This window comes from Tiliqua scincoides, chromosome 4 (assembly GCF_035046505.1).
Source record: "Tiliqua scincoides isolate rTilSci1 chromosome 4, rTilSci1.hap2, whole genome shotgun sequence".
NCBI classification, from domain to species: Eukaryota; Metazoa; Chordata; class Lepidosauria; order Squamata; family Scincidae; genus Tiliqua; species Tiliqua scincoides.
The window spans coordinates 172,777,066-172,801,563 of NC_089824.1; the positions used below are offsets into that span (position 1 = coordinate 172,777,066).

General features: G+C 44.2%; 1 protein-coding gene across 1 annotated transcript in view; it reads left to right on the forward strand.

Moving 5' to 3' along the window:
• The first annotated feature begins 2,279 nt into the window (after positions 1–2,279).
• The window catches only part of DEF6 (DEF6 guanine nucleotide exchange factor), a 50,899-nt gene continuing 28,680 nt past the window's right edge, over positions 2,280–24,498 (forward strand). Inside the window, exons 1-2 of the mRNA XM_066623353.1 lie at positions 2,280–2,466; positions 23,561–23,701. Coding sequence (XP_066479450.1) covers positions 2,371–2,466; positions 23,561–23,701 — 237 coding nt within the window. The 5' untranslated portion in view covers positions 2,280–2,370. The remainder of the gene's footprint in view (positions 2,467–23,560; positions 23,702–24,498) is intronic.

A 24,498-nucleotide genomic window follows, 5' to 3' on the forward strand; every position in this document is an offset into this window, starting at 1 on the left:
AATGGTGCTGTGAAATTTGCATTGACCTACAGCTAGATACCTGCGATTGAAATATTGTTTTCTCTTGTGGTTGTGTTTATTTAAAGTTTGGACACATGTGACACTAGATGTCTCCTTGAGGTGTGATCAAGCCTGCTATACAGGCCACTTGTGTTCTCAGAGCAATTCACATAGTCCCTCTGTACTTTCTTATTGCTCTGAACACTTATTTTTCACATTTTTATTCTGCCCTTCCTCCAAGGAGTGCAGGGTGGTGTACATGGTTCCTCCCCTCCTTTTGTCCTCACAGCAACCCTGTGAGGTAGGTGTTCCTGAGAGATAGTGACTGACCCAAGATCTTCCAGGAAGCTTCATACTTAGATCAAAAGAACTGTGTTAGAAGTTTGTAAACTTGGAATACTTACTGGTACATAAATATAAATTATTTGTCTAGATTCCACCCCTTTCTCCAAAGGACCTTAACCCTAGAGAAACAGGTCTCCTAAGAAGGCCTGGCTACGTCTACTTGCAACTTTCAACAGACAGGCTGCCTTTCTTTCTTTCTTTCTTTCTTTCTTCATAATTCTTCAGTCCCAGCCATCATCTCTCTCGTTAGGGCCATGACTTTCAAAGGGAAGCATGACAGATCCCAGAAAGGAGCACATTTCCCCTTGTCTTTCCTCATCCAACCCCCTCCAGGTTACCTTTTTCTTTTCTTCATTTAGAGAAGGGAAGTTACTAAGCCTTCCCTGTCTTGTGATGACAAATAAATTGCTACAGCTTTTATCTTTACTGGCCCTCCTGAATCTGTACCTCATGGCATCTTGCTGTCTAGGATTGCTGGATCTGGAGAGGCAGTTTCACTTTAAAGCCATCAGTGGAGTAAGGCCTGAACTAGATATGCAGCAGAATAAGGTAGTAGAGCAGAGTGCACTACTTCAGACTGCAGGGATGGGAGTCACATTTTTAATCCTCTTGCAATAATAGAAGAGAAGCTTCACTAATTATGAGCTTTCAGTGCTACAAACATGCCTGGGCAATATGCCTATTGCTTGATTGAAGTAATAGTTGTAAGTTCAACCTTGGCACAATACATGGCATTGGTGCCTATTCCCAAACATTCTTATTGTCATTGTTAGCCTGCTGTTCAAGGTAAGACCACACAATGTAGAGTACAGTAGTGAAGGGGTACTGTAAATATTTTACAACATGTTTGCTATTGATAATAGTGATGTTGGGCTTATGAGCAAACCAGTGTTAGAGTAGATACTTGGAAGTGAACCCATTCATAAGTTGGGAATTGGACCTGGAAGATCCAGGTTCAAATCTTTGCTCAGTCATGAAACTTTCTGGGTGACATTGGACCAGTCACTATGGTTGCAATCCTATGCATGCTTTCCTGAGAGTAAGCCACACTGAAGATAATGGAACTTACTTCTGAGTAGACAGGTATAGGATTGTACTCTGTCTCTCATACTGACTTCCCAGGGTGGTTGTGAGGACAAAAGGAGAGGAGTAACATACACCTCTCTGAGCTCCTTGAAGGAAAGTCGGCATAAAAGTGTGGAAAATAAACAAGGAGCTGTGTGTGTGTGAGAGAGAGAGAGTATCCAAAACCTTGTGTGTGTGTGTAAGTAACCAAAACCTTCCCTTGTGCATGTGTGTAAGTAGCCACAACCTTGTCTGTGTGTGTGTGTGTGTGTGTGTGTGTGTAAGCTATTTTCAACCACAGTGTGCCATGAATGGTCGTCTGGTGTGCCTTGGGAGTTTGGGGAGGGTCATTTATTAGCAGGGCAATTGGGGGATTTGACCCCCCTACCACCAGCATGGTGTGCCTTGTCAATGGTCAAAGAACTGATGCCTTGACCACTTTAGCGCATTGTCAGTGTGCCGTGAGATGAAAAAGTTTGAACATCACTGGTGTAAGTAACCCCAACCTTCCCTCTGTGTGTGTGTGTGTGTGACCTTCCCTGCAGGTCATATGCCAGCAGGAGGCTGCCCTCGCTCAGCACTCCGTTTCCCAGGCAAAGCGTGTGCGCCTAGGCTGGCCCTTCCCCAGCACTCGAGGCGCTGCGCGGGGCAGGAGGCCTTAGCCTTCGGCTCTGCGGGCCAACCCTGCTCCTGAGCACTGGCCATGCGCTTCCTTGCGGCGCGAGCTCCCCGCTGCGCTCCGAGTGCCTGCAGGCGAGGACCTTCGCCAGGCTCCTCCGCGGATGGTTGGCGGCGGGCACCCACTTCGAAGAAGAGCAGCGCGCGGCGCGTCAACTTCTGGGAGGCGCTGCGGCTCCAGCGCTGCCTGCAGCGAGCGGAGAGTTTCCTGAGCGGTGGAGGGAGGGAGGATCCTCCCCGCGGAGGGAGCGAGAGCGTCTGTCACCGGCACCCCCTCGAATCATGGAGCTGCGAGCCGAGCTCCTGAAGTCCATCTGGTACGCCTTCACGGCCCTGGACGCGGAGAAGAGCGGCAAGGTGTCCAAGTCGCAGCTGAAAGTAAGTCCGGGCCGCAGCGCAGCGCAGGGCGCCCGCTCTCCCTCTGCGCCCTGGTCGGGGCTCTGGGGGAACTTCAGGAGTAGCCTCAGGTGGTGGTGGGCACTGGGCAGGGGCTTCTTCTTGCCATCTGCTGCTCCAATCCTAGGCGTGCCTACTCAAAGTCAGTCCCTTCGTGCTCAGTGAGACTTACTCCCAGGAAGAAAGTATGGCAGCCCCAGTCTCCTTAGGAATCTGGAAGAGCCCTAGAAAGTTTCATAACTCCCCCCTACGCCTTCTCTGCACTGGGCTTTAAACACCGAGGGGGGTCGATGGGAACGCGGGCAGGCATCGATCTCTTTCCTGTCACGTTTCCTCCCCAGCCTCAAAAGGGGGATAAAAGTGTTTAAACAAACAAACCAACTGGTAGCAAGGGCTTGAGTGTCTCTTTGCCCAAACTGCTGCAGTTGCTTTGCAGATCTCTAAAACTGGACAACTGGGGCATTTCTTTACACCCTCTTCTTTTTAAAAGATGTGTCCCCCTCTTTTCCACCCACCTCCACCCCAGTAGTTCAGTGAGGATGATGTTGAGCGGACAAGCAGAGAACTGTCCCTGAGGATCACTTGAAAATAGTCACCAAAGTCATTTTGTAGGAGGTTAGCGGCTGCTGGGGCTCCTTTTGCCACTGGTTTTTGGGGGCGGAAGATGAGATGTAAATGCATGCAAGGAAAAAGTAGGGCAGAGAGAGCCTCTGATGTTTGATGCAAATGGTGTGCCACCTTGTGAAATCGACACAAGCAGATGTATGTAAGTGATAACAGCTGAGGTTGTCTGCCCGCGTGCAGGCACACATATATACAACACAGGGCATCAGAAGCCTATGAAAGATGGGTTTGGCCTCCCTCTGGACCACCATCTACAGCATCTGAGGCCAACCCAATGAATTCAAGGCCCCCTGACTAATCAGAGCACCTCCCCCCCACTTCTGCAGGTCTTGGGTCTTTGCAAGAAGTTCTTGCTAAATTTGATACCCGAATGAAGTGCTGTGTCATGTGTGTTTCCTCATGCAAATCTACCTTCTTGTAATGTAGGCAGAAATTTTCTTTCTGCCATGCATGAAGGTTGGAGCCAAAATTGCACTTCAATATCCAAAAATGGTTGTTGCATCTTCAACCAAAGTTAATCATAATTGTGCTGGGTTGCAGGAAGGAGACAATAGACAGGCCCAAAACACACCATTAGCACACACACACTCTTAAGCCTATGGTAGCCTGGGGCCTACCATAGGCTTAAGGGTGTGTGTGCATGTGTTGGTGGTATTCTGGTTTAGTTTTAGAGAAATTGGGTTTAATTGGTAGATTACAAGGGAGTAGCTAAGAGAGCTAAACTCTGTTTATTTTTTGCATGCTAGCCTTGTAGAGACACAGCAGGGAGACATGGGTGACAAGCAGAGCAAACAGTCTTGACCCATCACAGCTATTACATCACTATTTCTTTGTGGAATCTTGCCAACAACAAACACTCAAAGATTTTATATGCTTGAATTTGCAACTTCTACTTCTTGGGCCTCAAATTTTATAAAGCAGGGGTGCCACTCAGATTTTAGTAGGGATGGGAAAGGTTCTCATCAAGGCTTCAGAAGCCTACTTGTGGAGGTATTCAGGTTTGGACTTCAAATATATATAGTTTTTTGTATTTTAAGAGCATTAACTGCAATGACTTTTTTTTTTTACACATGAAAATTGTAGAAATGTTATCAATACAGGTCAAAGAGGCCCTGTTTTTTATTAAGCTGTAGGATCTGCGTATTATATACATAGGCCCATTTCGGCTACCACCCTGTGCTCACTTATTTAGGAGTAAGTAAACAGTCTTACTGTAGCCCAGTACTGTATTGCCTATGCACTAGCTCTCCAGCATTTGGGGCTGGTGCAAGCCCTACTCAATGATACTGCTGGATATCCCAGAGCATGTACTATACCAACTGGCATAGCTAGAGGGGGTGCAAAGCACTAAGTTTTGCAGAGAAACTCACCACAGCATATGCTCCCACCGCCTGGAATGTTTCCGAAGGGGAGGGGCCCCTTGCATGTTATGGTGAGGCTCTTTGCAAAACTTAGGGCATAATCTACGCATGTCTACTCAGAAGTAAGTCCCATTGTGTCCAATAGGTCTTACTCCCAGGAAAGTGTGCATAGGATTGCCGCCTTAGTGCTTTGCACCCCCTCTAGCTATGCCACTGGGTATACCTCTCAAACATAAGAAGGATTGTGCTTTGAATGATTATTGATTATATGATTATATTTAGGTACTGCTTTCATAAACTGGTCTCAAAGCAGTTGACACTGTAAAGGACTAGTCCTCTGTCCCCAACAGGCTCACAATCTTTAAAGAAAAGATACAAGGGAGGGACAAGAGAACAGCAACTGGGAAGGCTGCCCTGCTGGGATAAATAGGGACAGTTGCTCCCCCCACTAAATATAAGTTGCTTCTGCTACTCTGGAAAGTAGTCAACAGGCGCAGTTTATAAGAATTGTTCATGGTTGCTTAGAGTTTCAAACCAGTGAAAAGGCCAGAAACATGGGTACTGTACTGTTGGGCGACACTCACATGCAGTCTGAAACGTGTTCTTCTCAAATATCTCAAAAGCATTATGCTGCTCATATACCACCTGCAGTGTTGTTGAATCTTTAACAGAATTACTACAATTGACCACCATGATTGCAATTAGCACATTATGCTTTTACTGCTTTGGTGCACCATGTTTCTGTGATCAATGGTGGTCATGTTCCACAAAATGGTGGTCATGTTTCTGTACCATAGGAGCCCCTTTGAAACTGAAGTCCAAAATAAAGGACACTTATCGTGTGTTAAAAACACAGTATACTCTTTTTGAATAAATGAGATCCAACAACTGCAAGTAATGGAAGAGTACTGTGTATCCTATCTGTCAAATGTTCTCTTAAGGGAGATCAGATTGGCTCCCTCCTTGCCAGTTTTAGATGTTATCTGAAGACATTGATGTTTGATCAGGTGTTTTCAACATACTTGAAATTTGGTTCTTATGTTTAGGGTTGTATAGTTTTGCTTTCTATTTGTAAGCTGCTTTGATTGCCTTACGTGAAAAGCAAGCTATAACTTTGGGTGTGCCTTCCTCTCCTGCCACTTGGTCTTCCCTGTGGCAATTGGTGGGCCACTGTGGGAGACAGGAAGCTGGACTACATGGGCCTTTGGCCTGATCCATCTAGACTTTGCTTATAGTAAATAAATATGTCAACCAGCAGGGCTTAATTTCTCCTGGTCATCTTAATTCTTGTAACTATGAAGTCATTTTTTTTTTTGTGAACGGAAGGAGAAACTGATGACATAGTCAGTCAGTCCGCCAGTAAATAAGTAAATAAATAAATAAACAAACATTGCTTCTCTTACCACTAGTACTATTTCCTCCTTTTTTCTGGCGGAGCTCTTGTGCTTTTTATAGACATGTGGCAGGCAGAAATTCTGTACATGCTTGTTTTCCCAGCATGGGGATTGAGTGATGGGGAGAGCTTCGCCTGCCACGCAGCTGTCTAAAGCACAGAAATCTTATTAGAAAAAAAGGTAGCAATTCTAAGTTTTTGATAACTGAAGTTTTTTGCGGTGCACTGCTCTGTCTTATGGTTGTAAAGCAGAGCTGTGCCTTGCAGATATACTTCCTGTTGGTATGCAGAAATTGTATCGCCAGCAAGAAGATTTTTCTTCCTGTTAACTGTGCACAGCTTTTGCTTCTCTGTTAAATATCTGCAGAACCTCCTGGTTTGAAGATAAATGGCAGCACAGTGAATGTTTTGTACCTTGACTGAAGAATTTATAAGTCAAAGGATGGAAACATCTTGTACATAATACAGATGTACATAATTCAGAAACACATATGTCCTCTTGTACATAATGCATAATGGACATGTATTATACATAATGTGCATAAGGGAACTAAGCAATCGAACTATGTAACTTGCTTCCTATAAGACTGGTTTACTGTGGTTAAAGCAGCTACCTGTATCTGATAAATATTGCACTGCTATATGCATACGAAGGTGAGAGCCTCACTTTGCAGTAGAGGGTCAGTTCCAGAAACTGGTGCTGGGAGACTAGTTCTTCATGGTTTTTGGCTTATTGCGTGTCCATTTGCCCCCACATTTTTCAACACCTACACAAAACCGTTGGGAGAGAACATCCAGAGGTTTGTGCTGAAATGTCCGTCATTTTGTTGATAACATGCAGGCCTACCTCTTTTCCATCTTCTGATCCCAGGGAGGTGGAGGAAGCTCTGAACCAGTGCTTAGAAGCAGTTCTGGTCTGGATGAGGACAAACAAACAGAAACGTAATTCAAATAAGATAGAGGTTCTGTTGGGCAAATGTTCTGTTGATCAGGGTGGAGATGTACAACCTGCTTTGAGGGGGTGTTCCATTCCTCCTGAAGAATCAAATATACTTCAAGGATGAAGCTTGGGAGTGCTCCTGGATCTGGATGTTAAGGTGGTTGCTAGCCTGTAGCAACTTTTACCAGCTTCATCTGGTTTCTCAAAATACAGCCTTATGGTGGGGGGGGGGGGTGAATTTGACTTAAACCGCTTGTGCATTAGTTACGACTGGATTTTTGCAATGCTTTCTACAGAGGGCTGAAGTCAGTTTGCAAACTACAATTGGTACAAAATTCAGCTTCCAGATTGCTAGTAGGAGCACAGCAAATGTAGGAGCACATCACACCAGTTCTATATCAACCACATTGGATTGTTTCCCAAGTCCAATTAGTCATGACGGGGTCTGATTGAAATCGTGGCCCCCAAATGTTACTCCAGTTACTAACTTAGGACTGCAATCCTAAGTGCACTTACTTTAGAGTCACCTTTTGCAGGGACTATACCACTTTTGAGAATACCACCACTGTCACTGAAGATGGTAGGAGTAAGTGGCATGCCTTATGTTTGGCGATTTGCTGTATACCTTCCTCCCCCAAACCACTTGTCTTTTGAAGGATCAGGCATCTGCACAGCCATATCTTGTCCACTGGTGCAGTGTTGCTCCAACCATCTCTACTTTCAGTGGGATAGGACCAGACAAGGAATGTGCCATGTGGTCACCAGTATTAATAGCACCACTAGTAGTCTACTACCATAGGTTAAAAAGGATAAGCAAGCACCATTGGACTTAGTAAGATTATGTACCTCTGAACAGACATATTTAGGAATGCACTGGAGATAGTTATTTAAAAGGATCATTTACATTTTTATTTTATTATGAAGTCATTTCTGCCCAACATTGCATATATACAACAGGCAAAAATGGGTTAAATCAGAACCTGGCCATAATAGCAGGAATCTTACCTCCATGTTCACTGCCAAGGTATCCTCTGATAACTAATTAGGTGCTGAGCACAAATATGGGATGGTTAGCTATCTGTACCATGTTTTACCTTGTCGTCTGGCCAGTTGCTGCAGATCCAGCAAGCAATGTTTATGTTCTTATACAAGCTGTGGGTGGGATTCCTAATAAAACCTAGGGATAATAAAACTAAGCAAGGGCAGTGCCTTTCCAACATGCCATATAATGTCTCCTGCAAGGGTGTAGCCAGGGGAAGCCGAACCTCTGGGACTACTCCAGTAGTAGGAGTAGCAATATCATCAGCAGGAGTACTCAGATGCAGCCTTTGAAACTTTTTTCAAAGGACCTTATCCAAGAAGAAACTTCAGGCTCAACAAGAGGATAACTGAGAAATGTGCTGGGGGGGGGCGTGATATTAATGGCTGGGCCACAGACAATCCAAGGGCTACCTGAGAGACAGTATGTAGCTCGTGTTATATTAAGGCTACAATTCTGTGCACATTTACCTGGGAGTAAACTCTGGTAAACATAGTAGGGCTTAGTAAACGTAGATATGCTAGAACTCTGATATACCCTTTTATATTTCTTTAGGATATTTTGTAAACCCATTTTTTCAACTTTTAAAAATACATTTCTTAAAAAAAACTATTGAATGCCTCAGTTTGGGATGAAATGAGCTAGATTTTAAAATGAAATGTTTCAAAGTAGAAATAAGTAGCAGGAGGAGAAAGTAATTAACAGCACAGTGCTAACTTGCGCTGGTACTGCCAGGCCTCATGGCCTCCACTGTAAGCTGCGCAGGTTAGAAGCAAACTGGAGATCACCTCGGTGTAAGGGCATAATTATCCTTACCTGCCTGCCCAATGGAGACTACTTGAATCTGCACTAGCAATTTAGGAGCCTTTGTAGGGCTCCAAGGTCCGGGGGGGGGGGGTTAGCATATGGCATACACTGCCACCGCCTATCCCATCCCTCTTCCAGGCCCAATCCTCACCCTGTTCTGTCCTTCCCCACCCCTGGAATGCCCTCCTGCACCCTTTCCCACCCCCTGCACTGTCACAATCTTGCCTGTCCTGGCTCAAGTGAAGTATAGGATTGGGCTGTAAGAAATTTACAGTTGATTTTTTTTTTGTTATAGCTTTAACGAGAGACGATGATGGAGGGAGTGTCATGATATGCTCCTACATTTTAAAATGGACCACTGTACCAGTGGTCTCCTGTGCTTATCAGCTGGACTTAATGTAAGAACAATGATTTCAGTGCTAGAGCTCAGCCCAGGAATACAGTGTATGCACAGTGCATTTTATAGATTGTAGACTACCCACACCTGGACCTTTAGCATTTGGTTCTAGTGAACAGGGTTTCAGTGTCAAAGCACATACAGTAGTCTCTCCGCAGGCTTGAAGTACAGATCTGATTGTTTCTTAAACTGGCACTTCTTCTAGTCTGCTTAACTCTTGAACTGTAGTCCTTGTAGTAGCAGGTTCACTAAGAAATTCAAAACCTTTTGAGTCGAAGCGATGGCACAACGTCATTTGTGGCTTCCTGTACTGTTTAGCAAGGGGAATTTTTGAAGGTGTGCAGGTTTTCCTCCACCTCTTTGTGTTTTGCGTGCCGCAACAAGAGTGTAATCATGTGATTTGGATTTTACATGAGAGAAAGTATAACTGTTTTTACAATTTGTGAATTTAATGCTCACAATTCAACTCACAAGTGACAATTAAAAATATTTTGCCTAACACTGCAAAGACATTACAAAAAGCTATACGTGGTTCCAAATTTACCTGGGCTGTTGTAACACTCTTGAATATAGAACAATTTTCAAACTGGTGTGCTGTGAATGTCCACAGGTGTGCTGCAGGAGTTTGGGGGTTTGTCATTTATTAGTAAGGCCATTGGGGGATGAGAGCCCCTCACGGGCAGCATGGTATGCCTTGTCAATTGCAAAAAAAAAAAAATTATGTTATGCCATGAGATGAAAATGATTTAAAATTGCTGTTAGCTACAACAGTCAAATGACTGGAGAAGACTTAGGGCACAATCCTAACCAGGTCTACTCAGAAGTAAGTCCTATTTTGTTCAATGGGGCTTACTTTCAGGAAAGTGTGGTTAGAATTGCAGCCTTAGGTGCAATCCTAACCCCTTATGTCAGTGCATTCCAACATGCCAATGGGACATGTTCTGCAATCTGCAGTTAGGTGTCACTCACAGAGGCCTCCCCAAAGTAAGGGAATGTTTGTTCCCTTCCCTCAGAGCTGCATTGCCCTTATGTCAGTGCTGGAAAGCACTGACATAAGGGGTTAGGATTGCACCCTTAGTTGATTTATTGTATGTGTTCTGGTTTATTAATTTGTTGATTATATATGTACAAATGAAAACACAATAGTACTAATGGGAAAGGACTCATACCTTATTTGTTTTTAGGGAACAAACACTTGTAACTCAAGGGATGGTGGGCATGGTTACAGTTGGGTTGCACCTCTACAGCTAAATAAATGTATTGGGTGTTGCATGTGGGGAACACCATGTGGCTGTAAGTGCATGTTCTCAAGCCCATATGTTTTTAAAAGGAGGTGTTCACAGCAAGGATGTCACTCTGATCATCCTTGAGGTGAGGTACAAAGGCCCAGTGACAGCACCGTTCATCCTTGCTAGATTGGCTCATCTGTGCTAAGGAGGAGTGGAATAGAGTGCTGGAGCTGTTCTTGCACAACAACTAGGGAGGGCCCTAAGTGCTGGTGTAAAGGAGAGGATTTTTGAATGGCACCACCTATCCTCTGAGTTGCCACACATCTGTTCACAGAATTAGGCCATTTGGAGATAGGCAGCCCAATCCTATTAAGTGCTGGTGCAGCAGGGCCACACAACCCACACCATATCCAGTGCAAAAACTGAGCAGACTGGAGGTCTCCTTGGAGTAAGGGAACATTTGTTCCCTTGAGCCCCAACCTGCCCAATAGGATTACTTGGATCTACACCAATGCAATTACTGGCACAATCCAGGAAAACCCATGTAGGGCTTCTAGGCCCAGAAAGGGGGTTAAGATATGGCAGAGGTCTCCTCTAAACTGTCCCTCTTCACCCTCCCCCAGCCCAAAAATCCTTTCCCTGTCCCCATGCTGCTTTCTCCCTGCACCTGCACAGCACTGTATTTATTTGCGCTGCTGGCTGTCGGGCTGGATTCAGTGCCAGTGGGATGGTGTAGGTCATCCCACTGGCACTCTCTGCTTGCAAGTTGTCGCAAACATGCTTTATGACACATAAAGCTGTATTGGGCTGTAAATGTCAAGAATCCAGCTTAATTGGTGAAGGTAAGCCTACCCCAGTAGAAATCTAAACATACCATAATTTTCATCTGTAGAATTAAATCTGTTTTTAAACTGAATTAAGTGATGCAATTTCTGGGCATATATAAGATCAGACGTTGTGTTCAAGCTGGTGGAAGAAGAAGGAAAAGTTGCCTTGCCTAGCCTTTCTAGTTTTATTCTTTAACCTCAGGCCATGCTCGCACTTGCACACTCTTGCTCTATGCAGTTTGCAAGCTGTTATGCTTTTTCTGGAATTACTAATTGCAAAGTAGGGAGTGAGGAGACAGAAGCAGCATTGTTTTGTGCAGACCCCTTTTCTGTAATTCTTTGAGAGTCTCGTTAATAATTTTATTTGTTAAGAGTAGAGATTCACAAATGTTGGCTTGGCTCAGTAGCCAACCATTATTTGTGCTCACCAATTCTCCAGGCCCTCCCCTAAGTCCTCCGTACATGCCTGTGAACCTGTGAGGGGCAGGGGAAATTTCCCAGATGGTGGTATGACTGGTCCAACAGTTGGGGGGCAACTGCTCATCAACTGTTGGCGTTTATGTTTCAGGGCGCCGCAGGATTCCGTTTGTGCTTTTGAATGTCTGTTTAAAAACCACTGGATTGTGGTCATCCAGGATCAGGAGTTGAGTGTTATTAGAGCACCAGTCTTCCTGCTTTTTGTGTTTAATGTTGCTTTTTATTGCTTTGTATTTTTATGTTTAAACGTGGTTTGCTCTGAGAGTGCTTATGCCATGAAGGGCAGGATACAAATCTGTTAAATAAGCAAGCAAGCCTTGGCCAATAAAGGAGCAGGTCCAGGCCAAGCCTCCTTGCTGTTTTCCCACACCTGAGATAGCATGTCACTGTCCTCCATTCTTGGCTAGGTATGTATGTGTACATGCAGATGTCCACGCTTCCTGTTTTTTGTCCCTTTTCTACCTAGTAGTGCATTACCCCTGGAGACGGCCCAACTGGGTCCATTGCCTGGTGCTGCCCCAACTTGGAAAGGAAAGGAGCAGGTAACACCTCCCAAAAACATACAAAAAAGCAGCCGCTTACCTTGCTCATTCTTGTGTGGTACTTTTCACCAAACAGGACATGTTGGTCATGCTGGGAAGTCCCAGTGAGTTCCATACTTTTCTGTTTTATTGGAAAGGATCGCAAAGAACAAATGAGGTGAGGGGGTTGGGAATTGGCAGAGGCAGCTGCAGGACCAGGATGGGGGTGGAGCATGGAAGAAGCGGCCAGGCCAGTGTGGGGCTGCTGAAGGCAATGGTTGAACAGGGGACGCATGGAGGGCTAATCCCCTACCTTCTGCCAATCTCATGCCTGAAGCAACAGCTTCATGTGACTTTGCAGAAGTGCTACCCCCATGGAAATTTCTTCCTGCTCACGTTCTAGTAACTGAGAGAAATATGATGGGCTACACCTGCTAGGAAAAAGGGGGAGAAACCATTTCCTTATTACTTTGGCTGCCTCCAGCAATTGGAACAGATGCACTTAGGCAAAGTGCCACAAGGGCCATCAGAACTTGAAATGGGAATCGTATTCAAGACCTGAAAACGTGAAAGGTGTTGAAACAAGGTGTCCTGGAAGCTGCAAAACTTAAAAGTGGCGCAGAAAAATATAAATAGAAAACTGTGATGGACTACAAGGAACAAAACGAGGGAAGGAAACTAGGAAAAGATAAGTTATAGAGTGAGAATTGTTTTTATCAGAACAGCATTTTTTCACCCTCAGAGATAGAACTTGACAAGCCCCTTAGTGTGACTGAGGGACTTGTTCTGATCCTGTAAATGGTCTGGAGTAATGTCTGTCTTCCCTGTAATACAAAACCCAGTTAATCATACAGGAGGATCAAGATCATCTTGTGCCTTTGGGAATGCAGGGCACTGAGTAGAGGAGTCTGTCTTGATCCCTTCCTCCCATTTTGGTTTCTACCGTAAATAGGGTTATAACACAAGTTTCTTTCACACGTGTTTTCTGACAAACTGTGGTTTCTGCCTCTAGCTCGTGGAGTTTGCTGGAAGTGGGGAGGGGTATGCTGGACAGGTAGCACTCACAGGTACAAACTGTGACACAGCCTTATGTCTAAAACTCAACCCAGTTAGACATTATGTCTTATGTCTGGACACAACCCAGTGAGATGGCTTTTTCAGATGAAAGTATATGTCTTGGCTCCAGACCATGTAGCTGCCTCTAGGTCTGTTTAAATCAATCCTTCCATCTAGTTGAGTTCTCTATATGCATTTCCAGATATGTAGGAGATACCCTTCTCCTACTAGTCTGTGTGGAAGCTATCCCAGTCTGACTTCATTCATTGTCTACTGAATGATTCTTGGATTCAGACTCTAAACTATGGTTCTATATAATCTCCTGATAGGACTCCCATGGGGAATGAGGATACTGAAGCTGAGTTGTACTTAAGGGGTCACTGAACAGTTAATTCATTGTGCCTGAATACAGCTCTGAATACCCCTGATATATGACAGGGGTGGCCAAACATGCTTAATGTTAGAGCCGCATGCAATAAACTTCAGATGTTTGGGAGCCACAATACGGTATTTAAGAAGCATTTAAATGCTTAAATATATTTATTCACCATGAACATTAAAATTACTTTTTCATCCAGTGGAATCTGAGTTTATATCTGGTAAATAATGATAAAGCGTGAACATTTCTTATTTATCTTTTATATGAATTGTGATGCAGAAAGGAGCTCAGCCAACATATTTCTGCGAGCAGCACATTATATGTCAAAGAGCCGCATGTGGTTCCTGGGCCGTGGTTTGGCCACCCCTGATATATGATGTTACCTTTCAAAGAAATCTAGCAGAAAATCTGTAACTCTGTGGAGCCAATTCTTCAGTGGTTGGATTGAATTAGATGGACAATGTTTGTACAGTCTGCAGACTACAGGCAGGATAAGGTTCATGGCTGTGCACGGCACTTCTAACTGGATCTGTTGTTATGTGTAACAAATATGTTGCTGGTATCTCCAAAGAGAGATTCATATCTCCAGCAAGGAACTAACTAGCAGTTTCCACTAAGACTTGTTTCATGTCAGCTGACTTTACATCAACTGTATTGTAGCCTGCCCTACCATCAAATAATTGCTGTGTATGCAGGTTATCTCTGGTTCAATTTTGCAAATGTGAAAATGACACTGAGAGTGACTTGGCCAAGGCCACACCATGGCGGTGATGGCACTGTACTTCAACGTCCAGAAGATAAGCAGGTTGGGGTATTCCATAACTTGACTTTACAAAGATGTGATAGCCATTGTTTTCCATTTCTCTTTAATGCAAACCACTTTGCTGAAAAGTGCTACATAATAAATAATGAATTATGAGTGACCAAATGAATAAGTAAAAATTATCCCAGGCAAATAGGTGGTACCCTGGTTTTTCCTTTCCTCGCACAGAATCAAAGCCTTTTTTTCAGTCTCTTGTTCATACCCACTGCAGAAATCTGTCTTGAGCTCTTATGCCTGTCGTGCACTCTGACCACTAAGGGTCAAACTAGACATAACCCTAAACATGTAAGTGGTCTTCTAGGTTTTGCTTTTTAAAATAGCACCAGGGCGTAATTGGGATTGGAACCATGGTAAGGGTGTAGTGCCACCCTTTTCCTCCACTGTGACTGCAGCCTGATTTATGACTACTAAAGCATTGCTTTAAAAAAAAAAAAACAAACCTGGAAGGACCACTTATATGCTTACCATTATGTCTAGTTTGACTGTAAGCAGCATTTCTACCCTCTGAACTGTAGAGCTGTGGCCTCCTAACTCTGGTTCTGCCATTTCTGTACAATCTTGTCACCATTTAACATGCAAGGCAAGCCCCAGATTGGAAACCAGATGGACCGTTCCAAACTCTAGCAATTGTTTCCAAGCATCCACAACCAGCAAAAGGAAAAGGAGCTGTCATTCTCCACTTCCATTAAACATTCCACCCCGTCTCAGGCTGGCGCTGGTTGCAGAATGCAGTTTGCTGCCACACAAAAGCTGATTATAATTCCACATTCAACTTAGAGAAATCAGTTCAGTGTGCTGATGACAAAGAAATGGCACTCGCTCATATATGCCACCTGCCTGAAGCAATTAAATTGGGTTTTTCAGATTCCAACTTAAAGGAGATGGGAGCCTCTTTATCAAAATATTCTGGGGGCCTTTTATTCATTCTCAGGGCTAGCCAAAGCCTTTTTGCTGCCTGGGGTGGCTTGCCAAATGCTGTCCTCCCCTTCCTGGTGATGCTCCAGACTCTGTTCCTCCCATTCGCCAATATTCTATTTAGCTTCATACTCTGCTCCCCTCCGCATTTCTTCCTCCTCTCTGTCTCCCCCTTCCTTCCTTCCCCCTTCTGCACCATGAAGAAGGAGGAGCAGTGGAAGCAAATAGGTGAACAGAGATGCCCCTCCTCCCAAGAATCTGCTGCGACCGCTCTAGTTTGCCCATGGATGGACCAGCCCTGCTGTCTTGGTCACTGGCACTTTTTCATCTGCTGGCACTCACATAGAAACTAGACACAAGCAAATCCAGATGTGGCACATGCTTGCGTCTTTAATCTTGGGCAGCAGAACTAGGAAAGGCCTACTCCTGAAACCTTGAAGGAGATAGTAATGGTTTACATGGGTCAAATATCTAATTAAACCAGCTTCTGGTCATTTGATATCCTCTGTTTTCTTTTCAGCTATATTTGCCCAGGGCATTCAATACCTCTTTCCTTGTTCCTTCTGCATTTTTTGGCATTTCCTTCTCTCTGTTCCTATGCTCCAGTGGGAAAGTATATAGGCAGTGCCAACGTGCATGAAATACTTCAGTTGCTTGAATCAGTGGAGTCTTTTCACAGCAGAGCAATTTGAATTATCTCAAGTAGTAACAAGCATTTCTTGGAACTCAGCACCTGGCCCCTCTTGCAAAGCTGGATCCTTTGAGACATACTGCTAACTAAATCATTTGGCACACATGACAGCTGCTAGCCTGAAGACAAAAAATCTATCTGACAAATACTGCTATTTGACTGTGCAGTGAGGAGCACCACTATGCCAACAGCATTCTCTGTGTGTTTGTGTGTGTGTGTGTGTGTGTGTGTGTGTGTGTGTGAGAGAGAGAGAGAGAGAGAGAGAGAGATTCAGGTGGTGTTTCCCAGTGCATGAAAGCATATCCTAGAGACCAACCCTGATGCTACAATGGCTCTAGGACATGCACTTGGTTAGTGTGCACTATCCCTTGTCCTGGGCCCTCTAGTCCATCCTAGTTCAGAACGCTTGGGATTTGAGTTCTCAGTTGGGTTGGGGAGGCTAAGGGTTTATGTCAGATTGCTTTTGGTCTCTCATTAGGCTAGTGACATGGATCATGGAGAGGGCATGTTGACACCATGTATTATTGCTCGTAATATGTTTAAAGCTATAACAGAGCTTTGAGTGTGAGTTAAGTTATTTTCAATTAGCACATGCCTCCAGTGTTAAGTTGGCTACCTGCCCAGTCTAACATTTAAGTCATTGTGAGCATCAGCGAGTTCAGCAACAACCTGGGGCACGCACGGTATAGGATTATATTATGCTTCACTCACCAGATTCCTGTACATCCTCCACCATTTGCCCCTCCTGGGCAAAAATCTTAGGGAGTGGATACAGAATTTGGATGGATTTTTTTTTCTGTCCAGAGTCCGGTCTATGGAAAAACAGTGAAAGAGGAAAGATCGTGCCTAATTACTAAGCTGGGCTAGTAATCAACAGGTCTCCTACCCATGAAACATTGGACTAGCACAGCTGCTGCTATGAATTGGAGTAAAGAACACTGTTCACTCCAACCCATCAAGTGATCTCATACAGAGGAGATGTTGTCACAGCCCACATTACAAATCCCTATTTGGGTCTGGGAATGCCTGAAGAGACTGGGGAAAGTCTGTGCATGTGTTTGGCAGCGAGTATATAAAATAACTCAGTGTTTGGAATCAGCCCATGCACAGTCCTCTGGAGTTGCCTAGCTCTGCAGGCTTGGACATCGACTGAACCATCGACCCACCTTGAGCAGGGATATAAATGTATGGAGGAGGAAATGTATGGAGGAGGACCAGAACAGGGTATATTAAAATGTGTAAAACCACCCCCAAATAGGCTGAAAGTGGTGACTTCCTGATCATGGAATTTATCGCACAAAATGTCAAGGGGGAAAATGTGGACACCCATCAGATGAGTCATTCAAAGCCAAAAGAAGGAGGCAATGTGCCACATGCTAGTTCTGAGCTGATCCAAGCACAAAGGCCATCATGTGTGCGTCTCTCTCTCACTGTCTAGTGATCCATTTGGGAATATCCCAGATGTCTTCCTTGAATGTGCAGCTTTCATTTTAAAAAAATCTGTCTGAGACTTCTTGCTTACACACGTATAAGGAACAATGTGTAGGCAGATTCTCAGTAAGAGGAAAACCTGTTTCCATCTTTCTGTGTACTAATCAGTGGATGAAAAGGTATTAGAATGTTTAGCAAGTATTGATGTAAGGGAGGCGGAGGGCTAACTAGGACATAGCTCTAGTGGCTAGTGTCTACCTCAAAACCCCTTCCTTTCCCCTCCCTTTACTGGCAAACTGGAGGAAACTGATATTTGAGATTCAAATTTGAGATTTTCAAAGTTTAGGGAGCCCAGACAGGAGGAGGTTGCTTTAGAAAAGCCCCTCTCCCAGATATTTCCCTTAAAAATCCCTAAATCTTGGTCATTTTTCTTAAAAACTCTAGCGAGCAGTAGCAAAACATGATGGTTGAAGAAGCACGGCAATCCCTCTCTTGTCTGAGTGAACTTAAACCAGGCAGAAAAATCAGTAATGGTATGGAAAGTAGCATGGAAAGGGTTATGAAACTTTTGAACTACTGGGGAGGTAATTGCTGGTGATAAGGTCAAGAAACAGATCTTTTGGCAAAACTAAAAGGGGGAAGCGTTAATAGCCAGTTGACATAAGCCCTGATTTACCTAAGAGATTGGCCATTTGGGTCATCTGGGGTTTTTTGAATTTTGCACTCCTGGATATCAGGTACAATGAGCTGGCTCAGGGTCAAGTTTATTTTAATTACTAGCCAAGGAGGGAGGGATTGCATTACAAGCAATGGAAGGATAATGGTTACTGTTTTGGGATGACTCTCTGGAGAATACTGAAGTATCACTAAAGCCTCTGAGTTGTACAGATCTATAGTAGGTGAAACAGTTGCAAAAAATGAGGGAAATTAGTGTTTTCACCACAGCTTGGCACTATTTTTTTTCCCAATTTCAGTAAAGTTAGCATTCTATGAACAGTCTTTTATAATAAATAAATACAATAATATTAAACAGGTTATTAGTATTTTGGGTTTTGCTATTTCATGCAGACTTTCCCAAAACTTTCTTGCCACAGACCTACCCTGGCCTGAATTTCCCCTTGGGCGTCTTCCATTGCTGTGAAGATGTTCTTAATTGCCCAACTTTGATCTCTACTTTATGTAGGCTTATCTTCAAATTTTCTTAAACATTTTTTAAAGCAGAAATGCTGAGTCATCGAACCACAGTGTGTGTACAGTATTTCATATCCTTATTTGTTGCTCACCTTTAAGTGTGGATAAAGAAACTAACTTGGTAAGTTTAATTCCTTTTGGCTCCTTTTTGCAGTTCAGGAAAGCTAACTGTATTTGTCTCTTGCAGTGAGAAAAACAAAAAGGCTTGTGGCACTGAAAAAACTAGCTCTTGGATTCATCTGAAATAAAATGCTTATGCCACAATAAATTAGAGTGGGCTGTGGCCCATGAAAGGTTATGCCACAATAAATTAGTTTTTGAAATGCCACAAGACTCCCGTTTTTATTTCATAACGTTTTTAGAAAATCTTTTGATATTTTTTTCAATAGGCTTTGACAGGGCTAGCCCAACACCTCCAGGCACAAGATGGCATGTCAAACGCTGTCCTCTCTTACCTGATAATGTGACAGCCTCTGCTCCTCTCACTCGCTGAACTGAAAACAAAGAGGAGTTTAGAGTGGAAGACAAAGTATGGAGGAGGAGAGAGTCGTGGGCTATGGGTGAGTTTAGTTAGTGGAGTCCAGTGGGCAAATTGAAGTGGGCACTCCCCATCTGAGGTCTCAGTTGGCCTCATGGATTGGCTGGTGCTGGACTTTGAGGCTGAGATCTTTCAATAGTTGAGATCATCATAAATCAGCCAAATAAATAAATTGTAAAAATAAACAGGAGCTTTTCTCCAACAGCAGGAACAGTAGACCAAATGTACAAAGTGTTCTTGCAGCTGTAGAGGGGGTAAAGACATCAAAAGGATGAGGAACAAATAAATCATTCATAAAATAAAAGCCAGGTTTTGTTAAAAAAAAAAAGTCTAATTTTCATACTGTTTTTACACCTTGTTCACAAAAAGCCAGGGTACCAAGCTCTCTTATCCAAATACATATGTTTAAAGGAACCTTTAGATTTCCAAGAACACAGAATATATTTAGTTTAAAAGCTTCAATAAAGCCAAGATTGTTTAAGTTCAGAGAAAGTAAACATAATTAGCAACTATCCTCAGATTACATGGACAAAAGGGAAGGTATAAAATGCATATTAAATGAGGGAGAACCTTTCATTGAGGAGCTAAAGAAATCACATGACAGCCAAAAGTGTTTCTTGGGTTTGGATACTTATAATAGTTCCAGTGGAGTTACACCTCAAATCCCAAAAGCTAACTCTTAAAATCTAAAAGCAAATGAGCTGTGTAATATCTGATCTTGTCTACTAAAACTCAAGAGAACACCCCACGCCTACTGAACTTGGACCTGCCCTTCAAGAACAAGCATTAAGAAAAGCAGATGGGAGGTGCCTGGCTTTGGCTGTTTCCACTGGAGCAAAGCAAGCTTATAAAGTGCAGAATAAAAGGACAGCAATCCTGAGTTTTTAATTAGATGCAGACAGATTTTGGCAGGGCCAACATGTAACTCATTTTAACATGTAATTGCTCATCTTCCTGCCCGTCTTTCTGGCTGACATTATCTTTGCTCAGTGTGGTCAGGTTTTTCATGTGAACAGGGTGTCTTGGGCTACAAACACACCAACTTTATAGCTCAATGTTTCTCAAACTGTGGGTAGGTCAAACTAGGTGCCCAAACTAGGTGGGTCGCGAGCCAATTTCAGGTGGGTCCCTATTAATTTCAATATTTTATTTTTAATGTATTAGACTTGGTGCTACCATGGTATGCGACTGCATTTGGGGAAGTGATACACATCTGTACCTGCATATAGACATATGGCGGTGCATAGTCATTTTTTCTCAAATTGCGAGAAAAAGCAGGTGTTGCTCCTGCCTTTGAACTTTATCATTTCAGGTCCTCTGAATTCAAATACCAATGTGAAATATATCTAGTTTTCAGTGAGGAGGACTATACCATTTGCTAGCAGGCTCTCATGATTGAATGTTTCCGCACACACCAAATCCCAGTACAGAAAACTATCATATGAGGGAGAAGGCAAAGCTAGAGCTTTCTCTATAGAAGAAGGATTTGTAGTGGCAGCAGTTTCATGGAAGAGCATGTAATTATGCAGGCCCACTTAGAGTCTGAAATGATACAGCCCAGGCACAGGTTTACCACCTCAATGAGAACAAAGGGCCTTGGTTATTTTAGAAGTCATCCTGAACTGAGACTGCATGTGAGAAGCCTGTTGACTTATCAGCTCCAGTCTGTGGTAGTAAGTGTTCATTTCTTCCTTCGGGGTTGCCCAGCCCTGCAGCATCAACACAGCACAGAAAGGCACATTTTAGTGCTCTGACATTTATGTAGTCAGGAGTTCAAAGTTAAAAAGCTCAAGAAAGCAATACCATTAATCACAGTTGGCCTAAAGGGCTGCTGTGGGGTCCATTGCAGCAGGATGGCTTTCTCCCCCTCAATGTTTGAAAGGGGCACAAAAGGAGATATGTAATAGCTATGGGGGCAGGGTGTTGCAAATATCCAGAATGGCTCTCATGACCCTGTTTGCTCAAGTTGATTATCCCCTTCCTATCCCTGCACATAGCACAAACTCTTGCTACAGGTGCCGCCTTCCTGGTGGCCACTGTGTAGAGAGAGGGCCAGCCCAAGGCCTCCTAGTGTCTGGGACATCATGTCCCGTGCCACCTCAGCCCCCCCCCCAAATGCCACCTTTGCATGTGCACATTCCCACATGTGGATGTGGGGAGAGGGTGGGCATGTGGGAGAATGAGCAGGTGTGTTCCTTTCCCCCCTCCCCTTTAAGCACAGCATGTAGTCTTCCTTGCTGCACATGGCTTCTGTTTGATATGAACCGAAGTGGTGCAGTTCCCAACCTGTACCACTTCTGTTCATATCAAACAGAAGTAGCACAGAATAAGGAAGTTATGCTCCTGGTAAGTAAACTAAAGGGGAGGGACAGGCTCCAAATCATACTTGTAAGCATACTTGTAAGGTGGGGAGAGGTGACCCAGCAGTCTTTCCCCCCTTCTTCCAGCAGCACTGGAAGGTGGGGGAGAAAGCTCCTTACCTCCTCACTGTACTCTGTCTCTTTAAACTTTAAAAATCACATGAATATGGAGCAGGGAGAAGGGTTAGTAAACTGCTCCTTCAGTCTTCCTTCATGTGTTTAAACTTTGTGTGAGGAGTGAGGGAGGGAACAAGATGCTGCAGTTCCTGCTCACTTTTTACAGGTGGGAGTAGATCAGTGTGGCTTTTGTCTGCATGGAGCTGGAAGGAGGCACTGACTTGAGACAAAGGTGTGATGTCACTTAGTAATGTAAAAAGAAAGCTTGCAATGTGGGTTACAGCCATAACAGATGCACATACCAGAAGTGAATCAAATCTGATTCAGACTTGCCCTAGCCCAGACTTGCCCTGATTCAGACTTGTCAGTCTTGCCCTTTCCCCCATGCTTCAGGTTGATTGTCTTTACATTCCACACAAATATTAACATGAAATCAGCTGCAGACCTTGTCCCTGTGCCACCCTGGGACACAAGATGGCAACATACGCCCCCCCCCCCACAACAATTCTCCCCAGAGGAGATGTACCCAGCCTTATGGAGTCTCACGTGACATCCATGGGTGCTCTGAAAGCCTTCTGAGGTCTCTGGAACACCATTAAACAGTACTTCCAGTTTTCCCATGAAAACTGGAAGCACTGTTTAAGGGCACTCTGGAGGCCTCAGAAGGATTTCAGAGTGCCCGGGGATGCAGTGTGGGGCTTTGCCTGTCCGTGGCATGGCTCCAGAGGGCGGCCAGGGGCAGCAGTGGCAGTAGTGCCACAGCAGGTGTGGTGGTGCCACCCCCACAGGCATGGCACCTGGGGCTTTTGCCCTTGGCCCCCCAGGACTGCCACTGCATGAAATGTTACCATTTCATATGTCATATTATTATATTTTTTAAAAAACATTTTAAAAGTGCAAAATTGGACTGGGAATTGGTCTTGTATAGTTGACATCATGGAGGACAGCCAATGAGCATCCTGAACAGCTGATTCCACTTCAGACATGCAGAACTAGGTTTTTCAGAACCCAAGAGTGGAAAAGTACGCTTGAATTGAACACAAGGAGAGTACTTCCAAAAAGCCACACTGTTCTAATGGTGTTATGCTTGAATTCACCATAGGGGCTTACAAAAACGATAAAATTTTGGGAACAGAAATTATTATGGTGTGAGGAAGAAAGATTGACTTGACTGGGGAAAATACATTATCTAGGAATTGGAGATGTATTCTATGAGGCAGCTGGTGGGGCAGAATTTGGAAGGCAGAATATCAGGGGTAGCCATGGAGCTAAAAAGATGAGAAGGGTGATCTTGGTGGAAAAACCTCATGAAGCAGATGAGGTCAGAAGGGATTCTATGTTGAAGCCAAGAGTTAGCAAGGCACAAAGATAAGAGGGGGATGTGAGCTGTTGGTGGGAAGAGATATGGAAAGCTGACAAGCACTGCATTTCAGGCACAGATTCAAAATAATAAACCAAGCCTTTGGCTAGCAAACTCTACTCAGTGATTTTTGACTGCTCAAGACAGCTAAAGCATGTTAATCCAATGTTTGTCAAAAGATACATGATAGTAAATATCCACCATTTCCATACATCATCACACTCTCTGTTACTGCTCAAATTATGGAGGGAAGGATAGAATCCCTGTCCTTGACTCACACCAATGTTAGCCAAACCATGACTCTCTTGTAGCCTTCTAATACTGTAGCTAAGGGAGCCATCACAAAGATAAGAAGGGTCCACTCTGCCCTACCCCTATGACTCAAACGCTCCTTGTGACTGAAAAGCAGCTCCAGATAGCCATGCAAATCTCAGCAGGAACCAATTCCATTTTCTCTGAGGGAGGCTATCCTCTTCTTAGGCAACCTGTCAACCAAGCTTATCTACTTCAGATCTTGGATCCTATGGCTGCCCCTTCCTGTCTTATTTGGTCCTTTATTGCCCTGAGTGCCTCTATTTTTTCCCTCCCCCCACTTCCCAGGTACTCTCTCACAACTTGTACACTGTGCTTCGTATACCTCATGATCCTGTGGCCCTGGAGGAGCACTTCAGGGATGATGACGATGGGCCAGTATCAAGCCAGGGATACATGCCATATCTCAACAAATACATCCTGGACAAGGTAAGCCCATTCTCCCCTGAACTCATTCCTGCCTGAGGCTCATTTGTCTTAGATGCTTCAGATAAGAGTACAGTTGCATGCTTTGGTGTGGGAAGCATCACCAGATGTGATTGGTTTTTCCCTTTTCAGAGGACTCTTTGACTCCTACCTTCTTATTTGTCTGACCCATTTATACTGCCACCTCCAAGTTTCTCACTTCTTTGTCCCTACAAATTCATTACCTGTATAGTGTATAGAAGGTAAGCAGAAGGACTCAGTGACACCCAAGACTGCTTCAAAATTCAGTTTCCTGAAGGAATTGTTTTTAAACTCGAATGACTGCAGTTCAGGAAAAGCAGTGGGAGGAGAAGGGGGACAACTCTTGAAAGGCATGTGATTGGAGCAGGATCACAGTGGTGATTATCTCCTCTTCCAGTCTCACCACTATGATCTTTGGCAGCAGCACTAGAGGAGGAGAAAAGCTGCCCACCGTTCATCTTCCTGCTCGAACGCCAAGGATAGTGAGCAAGAAGAGGACAGGGCAGCTGGAGGACCAGGGTGGTAGTGGGTGATGTGAATCCAAGTCACTCTCTGCCAGTTCATTGCCTCCCCTAACCTGCTGGTTGAAGCAGCCGCTTCACCTGGCCTAATGCATGTGTTAGCCCTAGGTAGGAGTGAACAGGAAGAAGCAGCTTGCATTTTGAGGATTGCTGAATGCTGATTTGAGAAACAAAGCCTGGGCCAGAGGAATTTGAGCTCACCCTACAGCAGATAAAGACTGATTCCTGGTACCATTTATGAAGGAACTAGATGTAAAC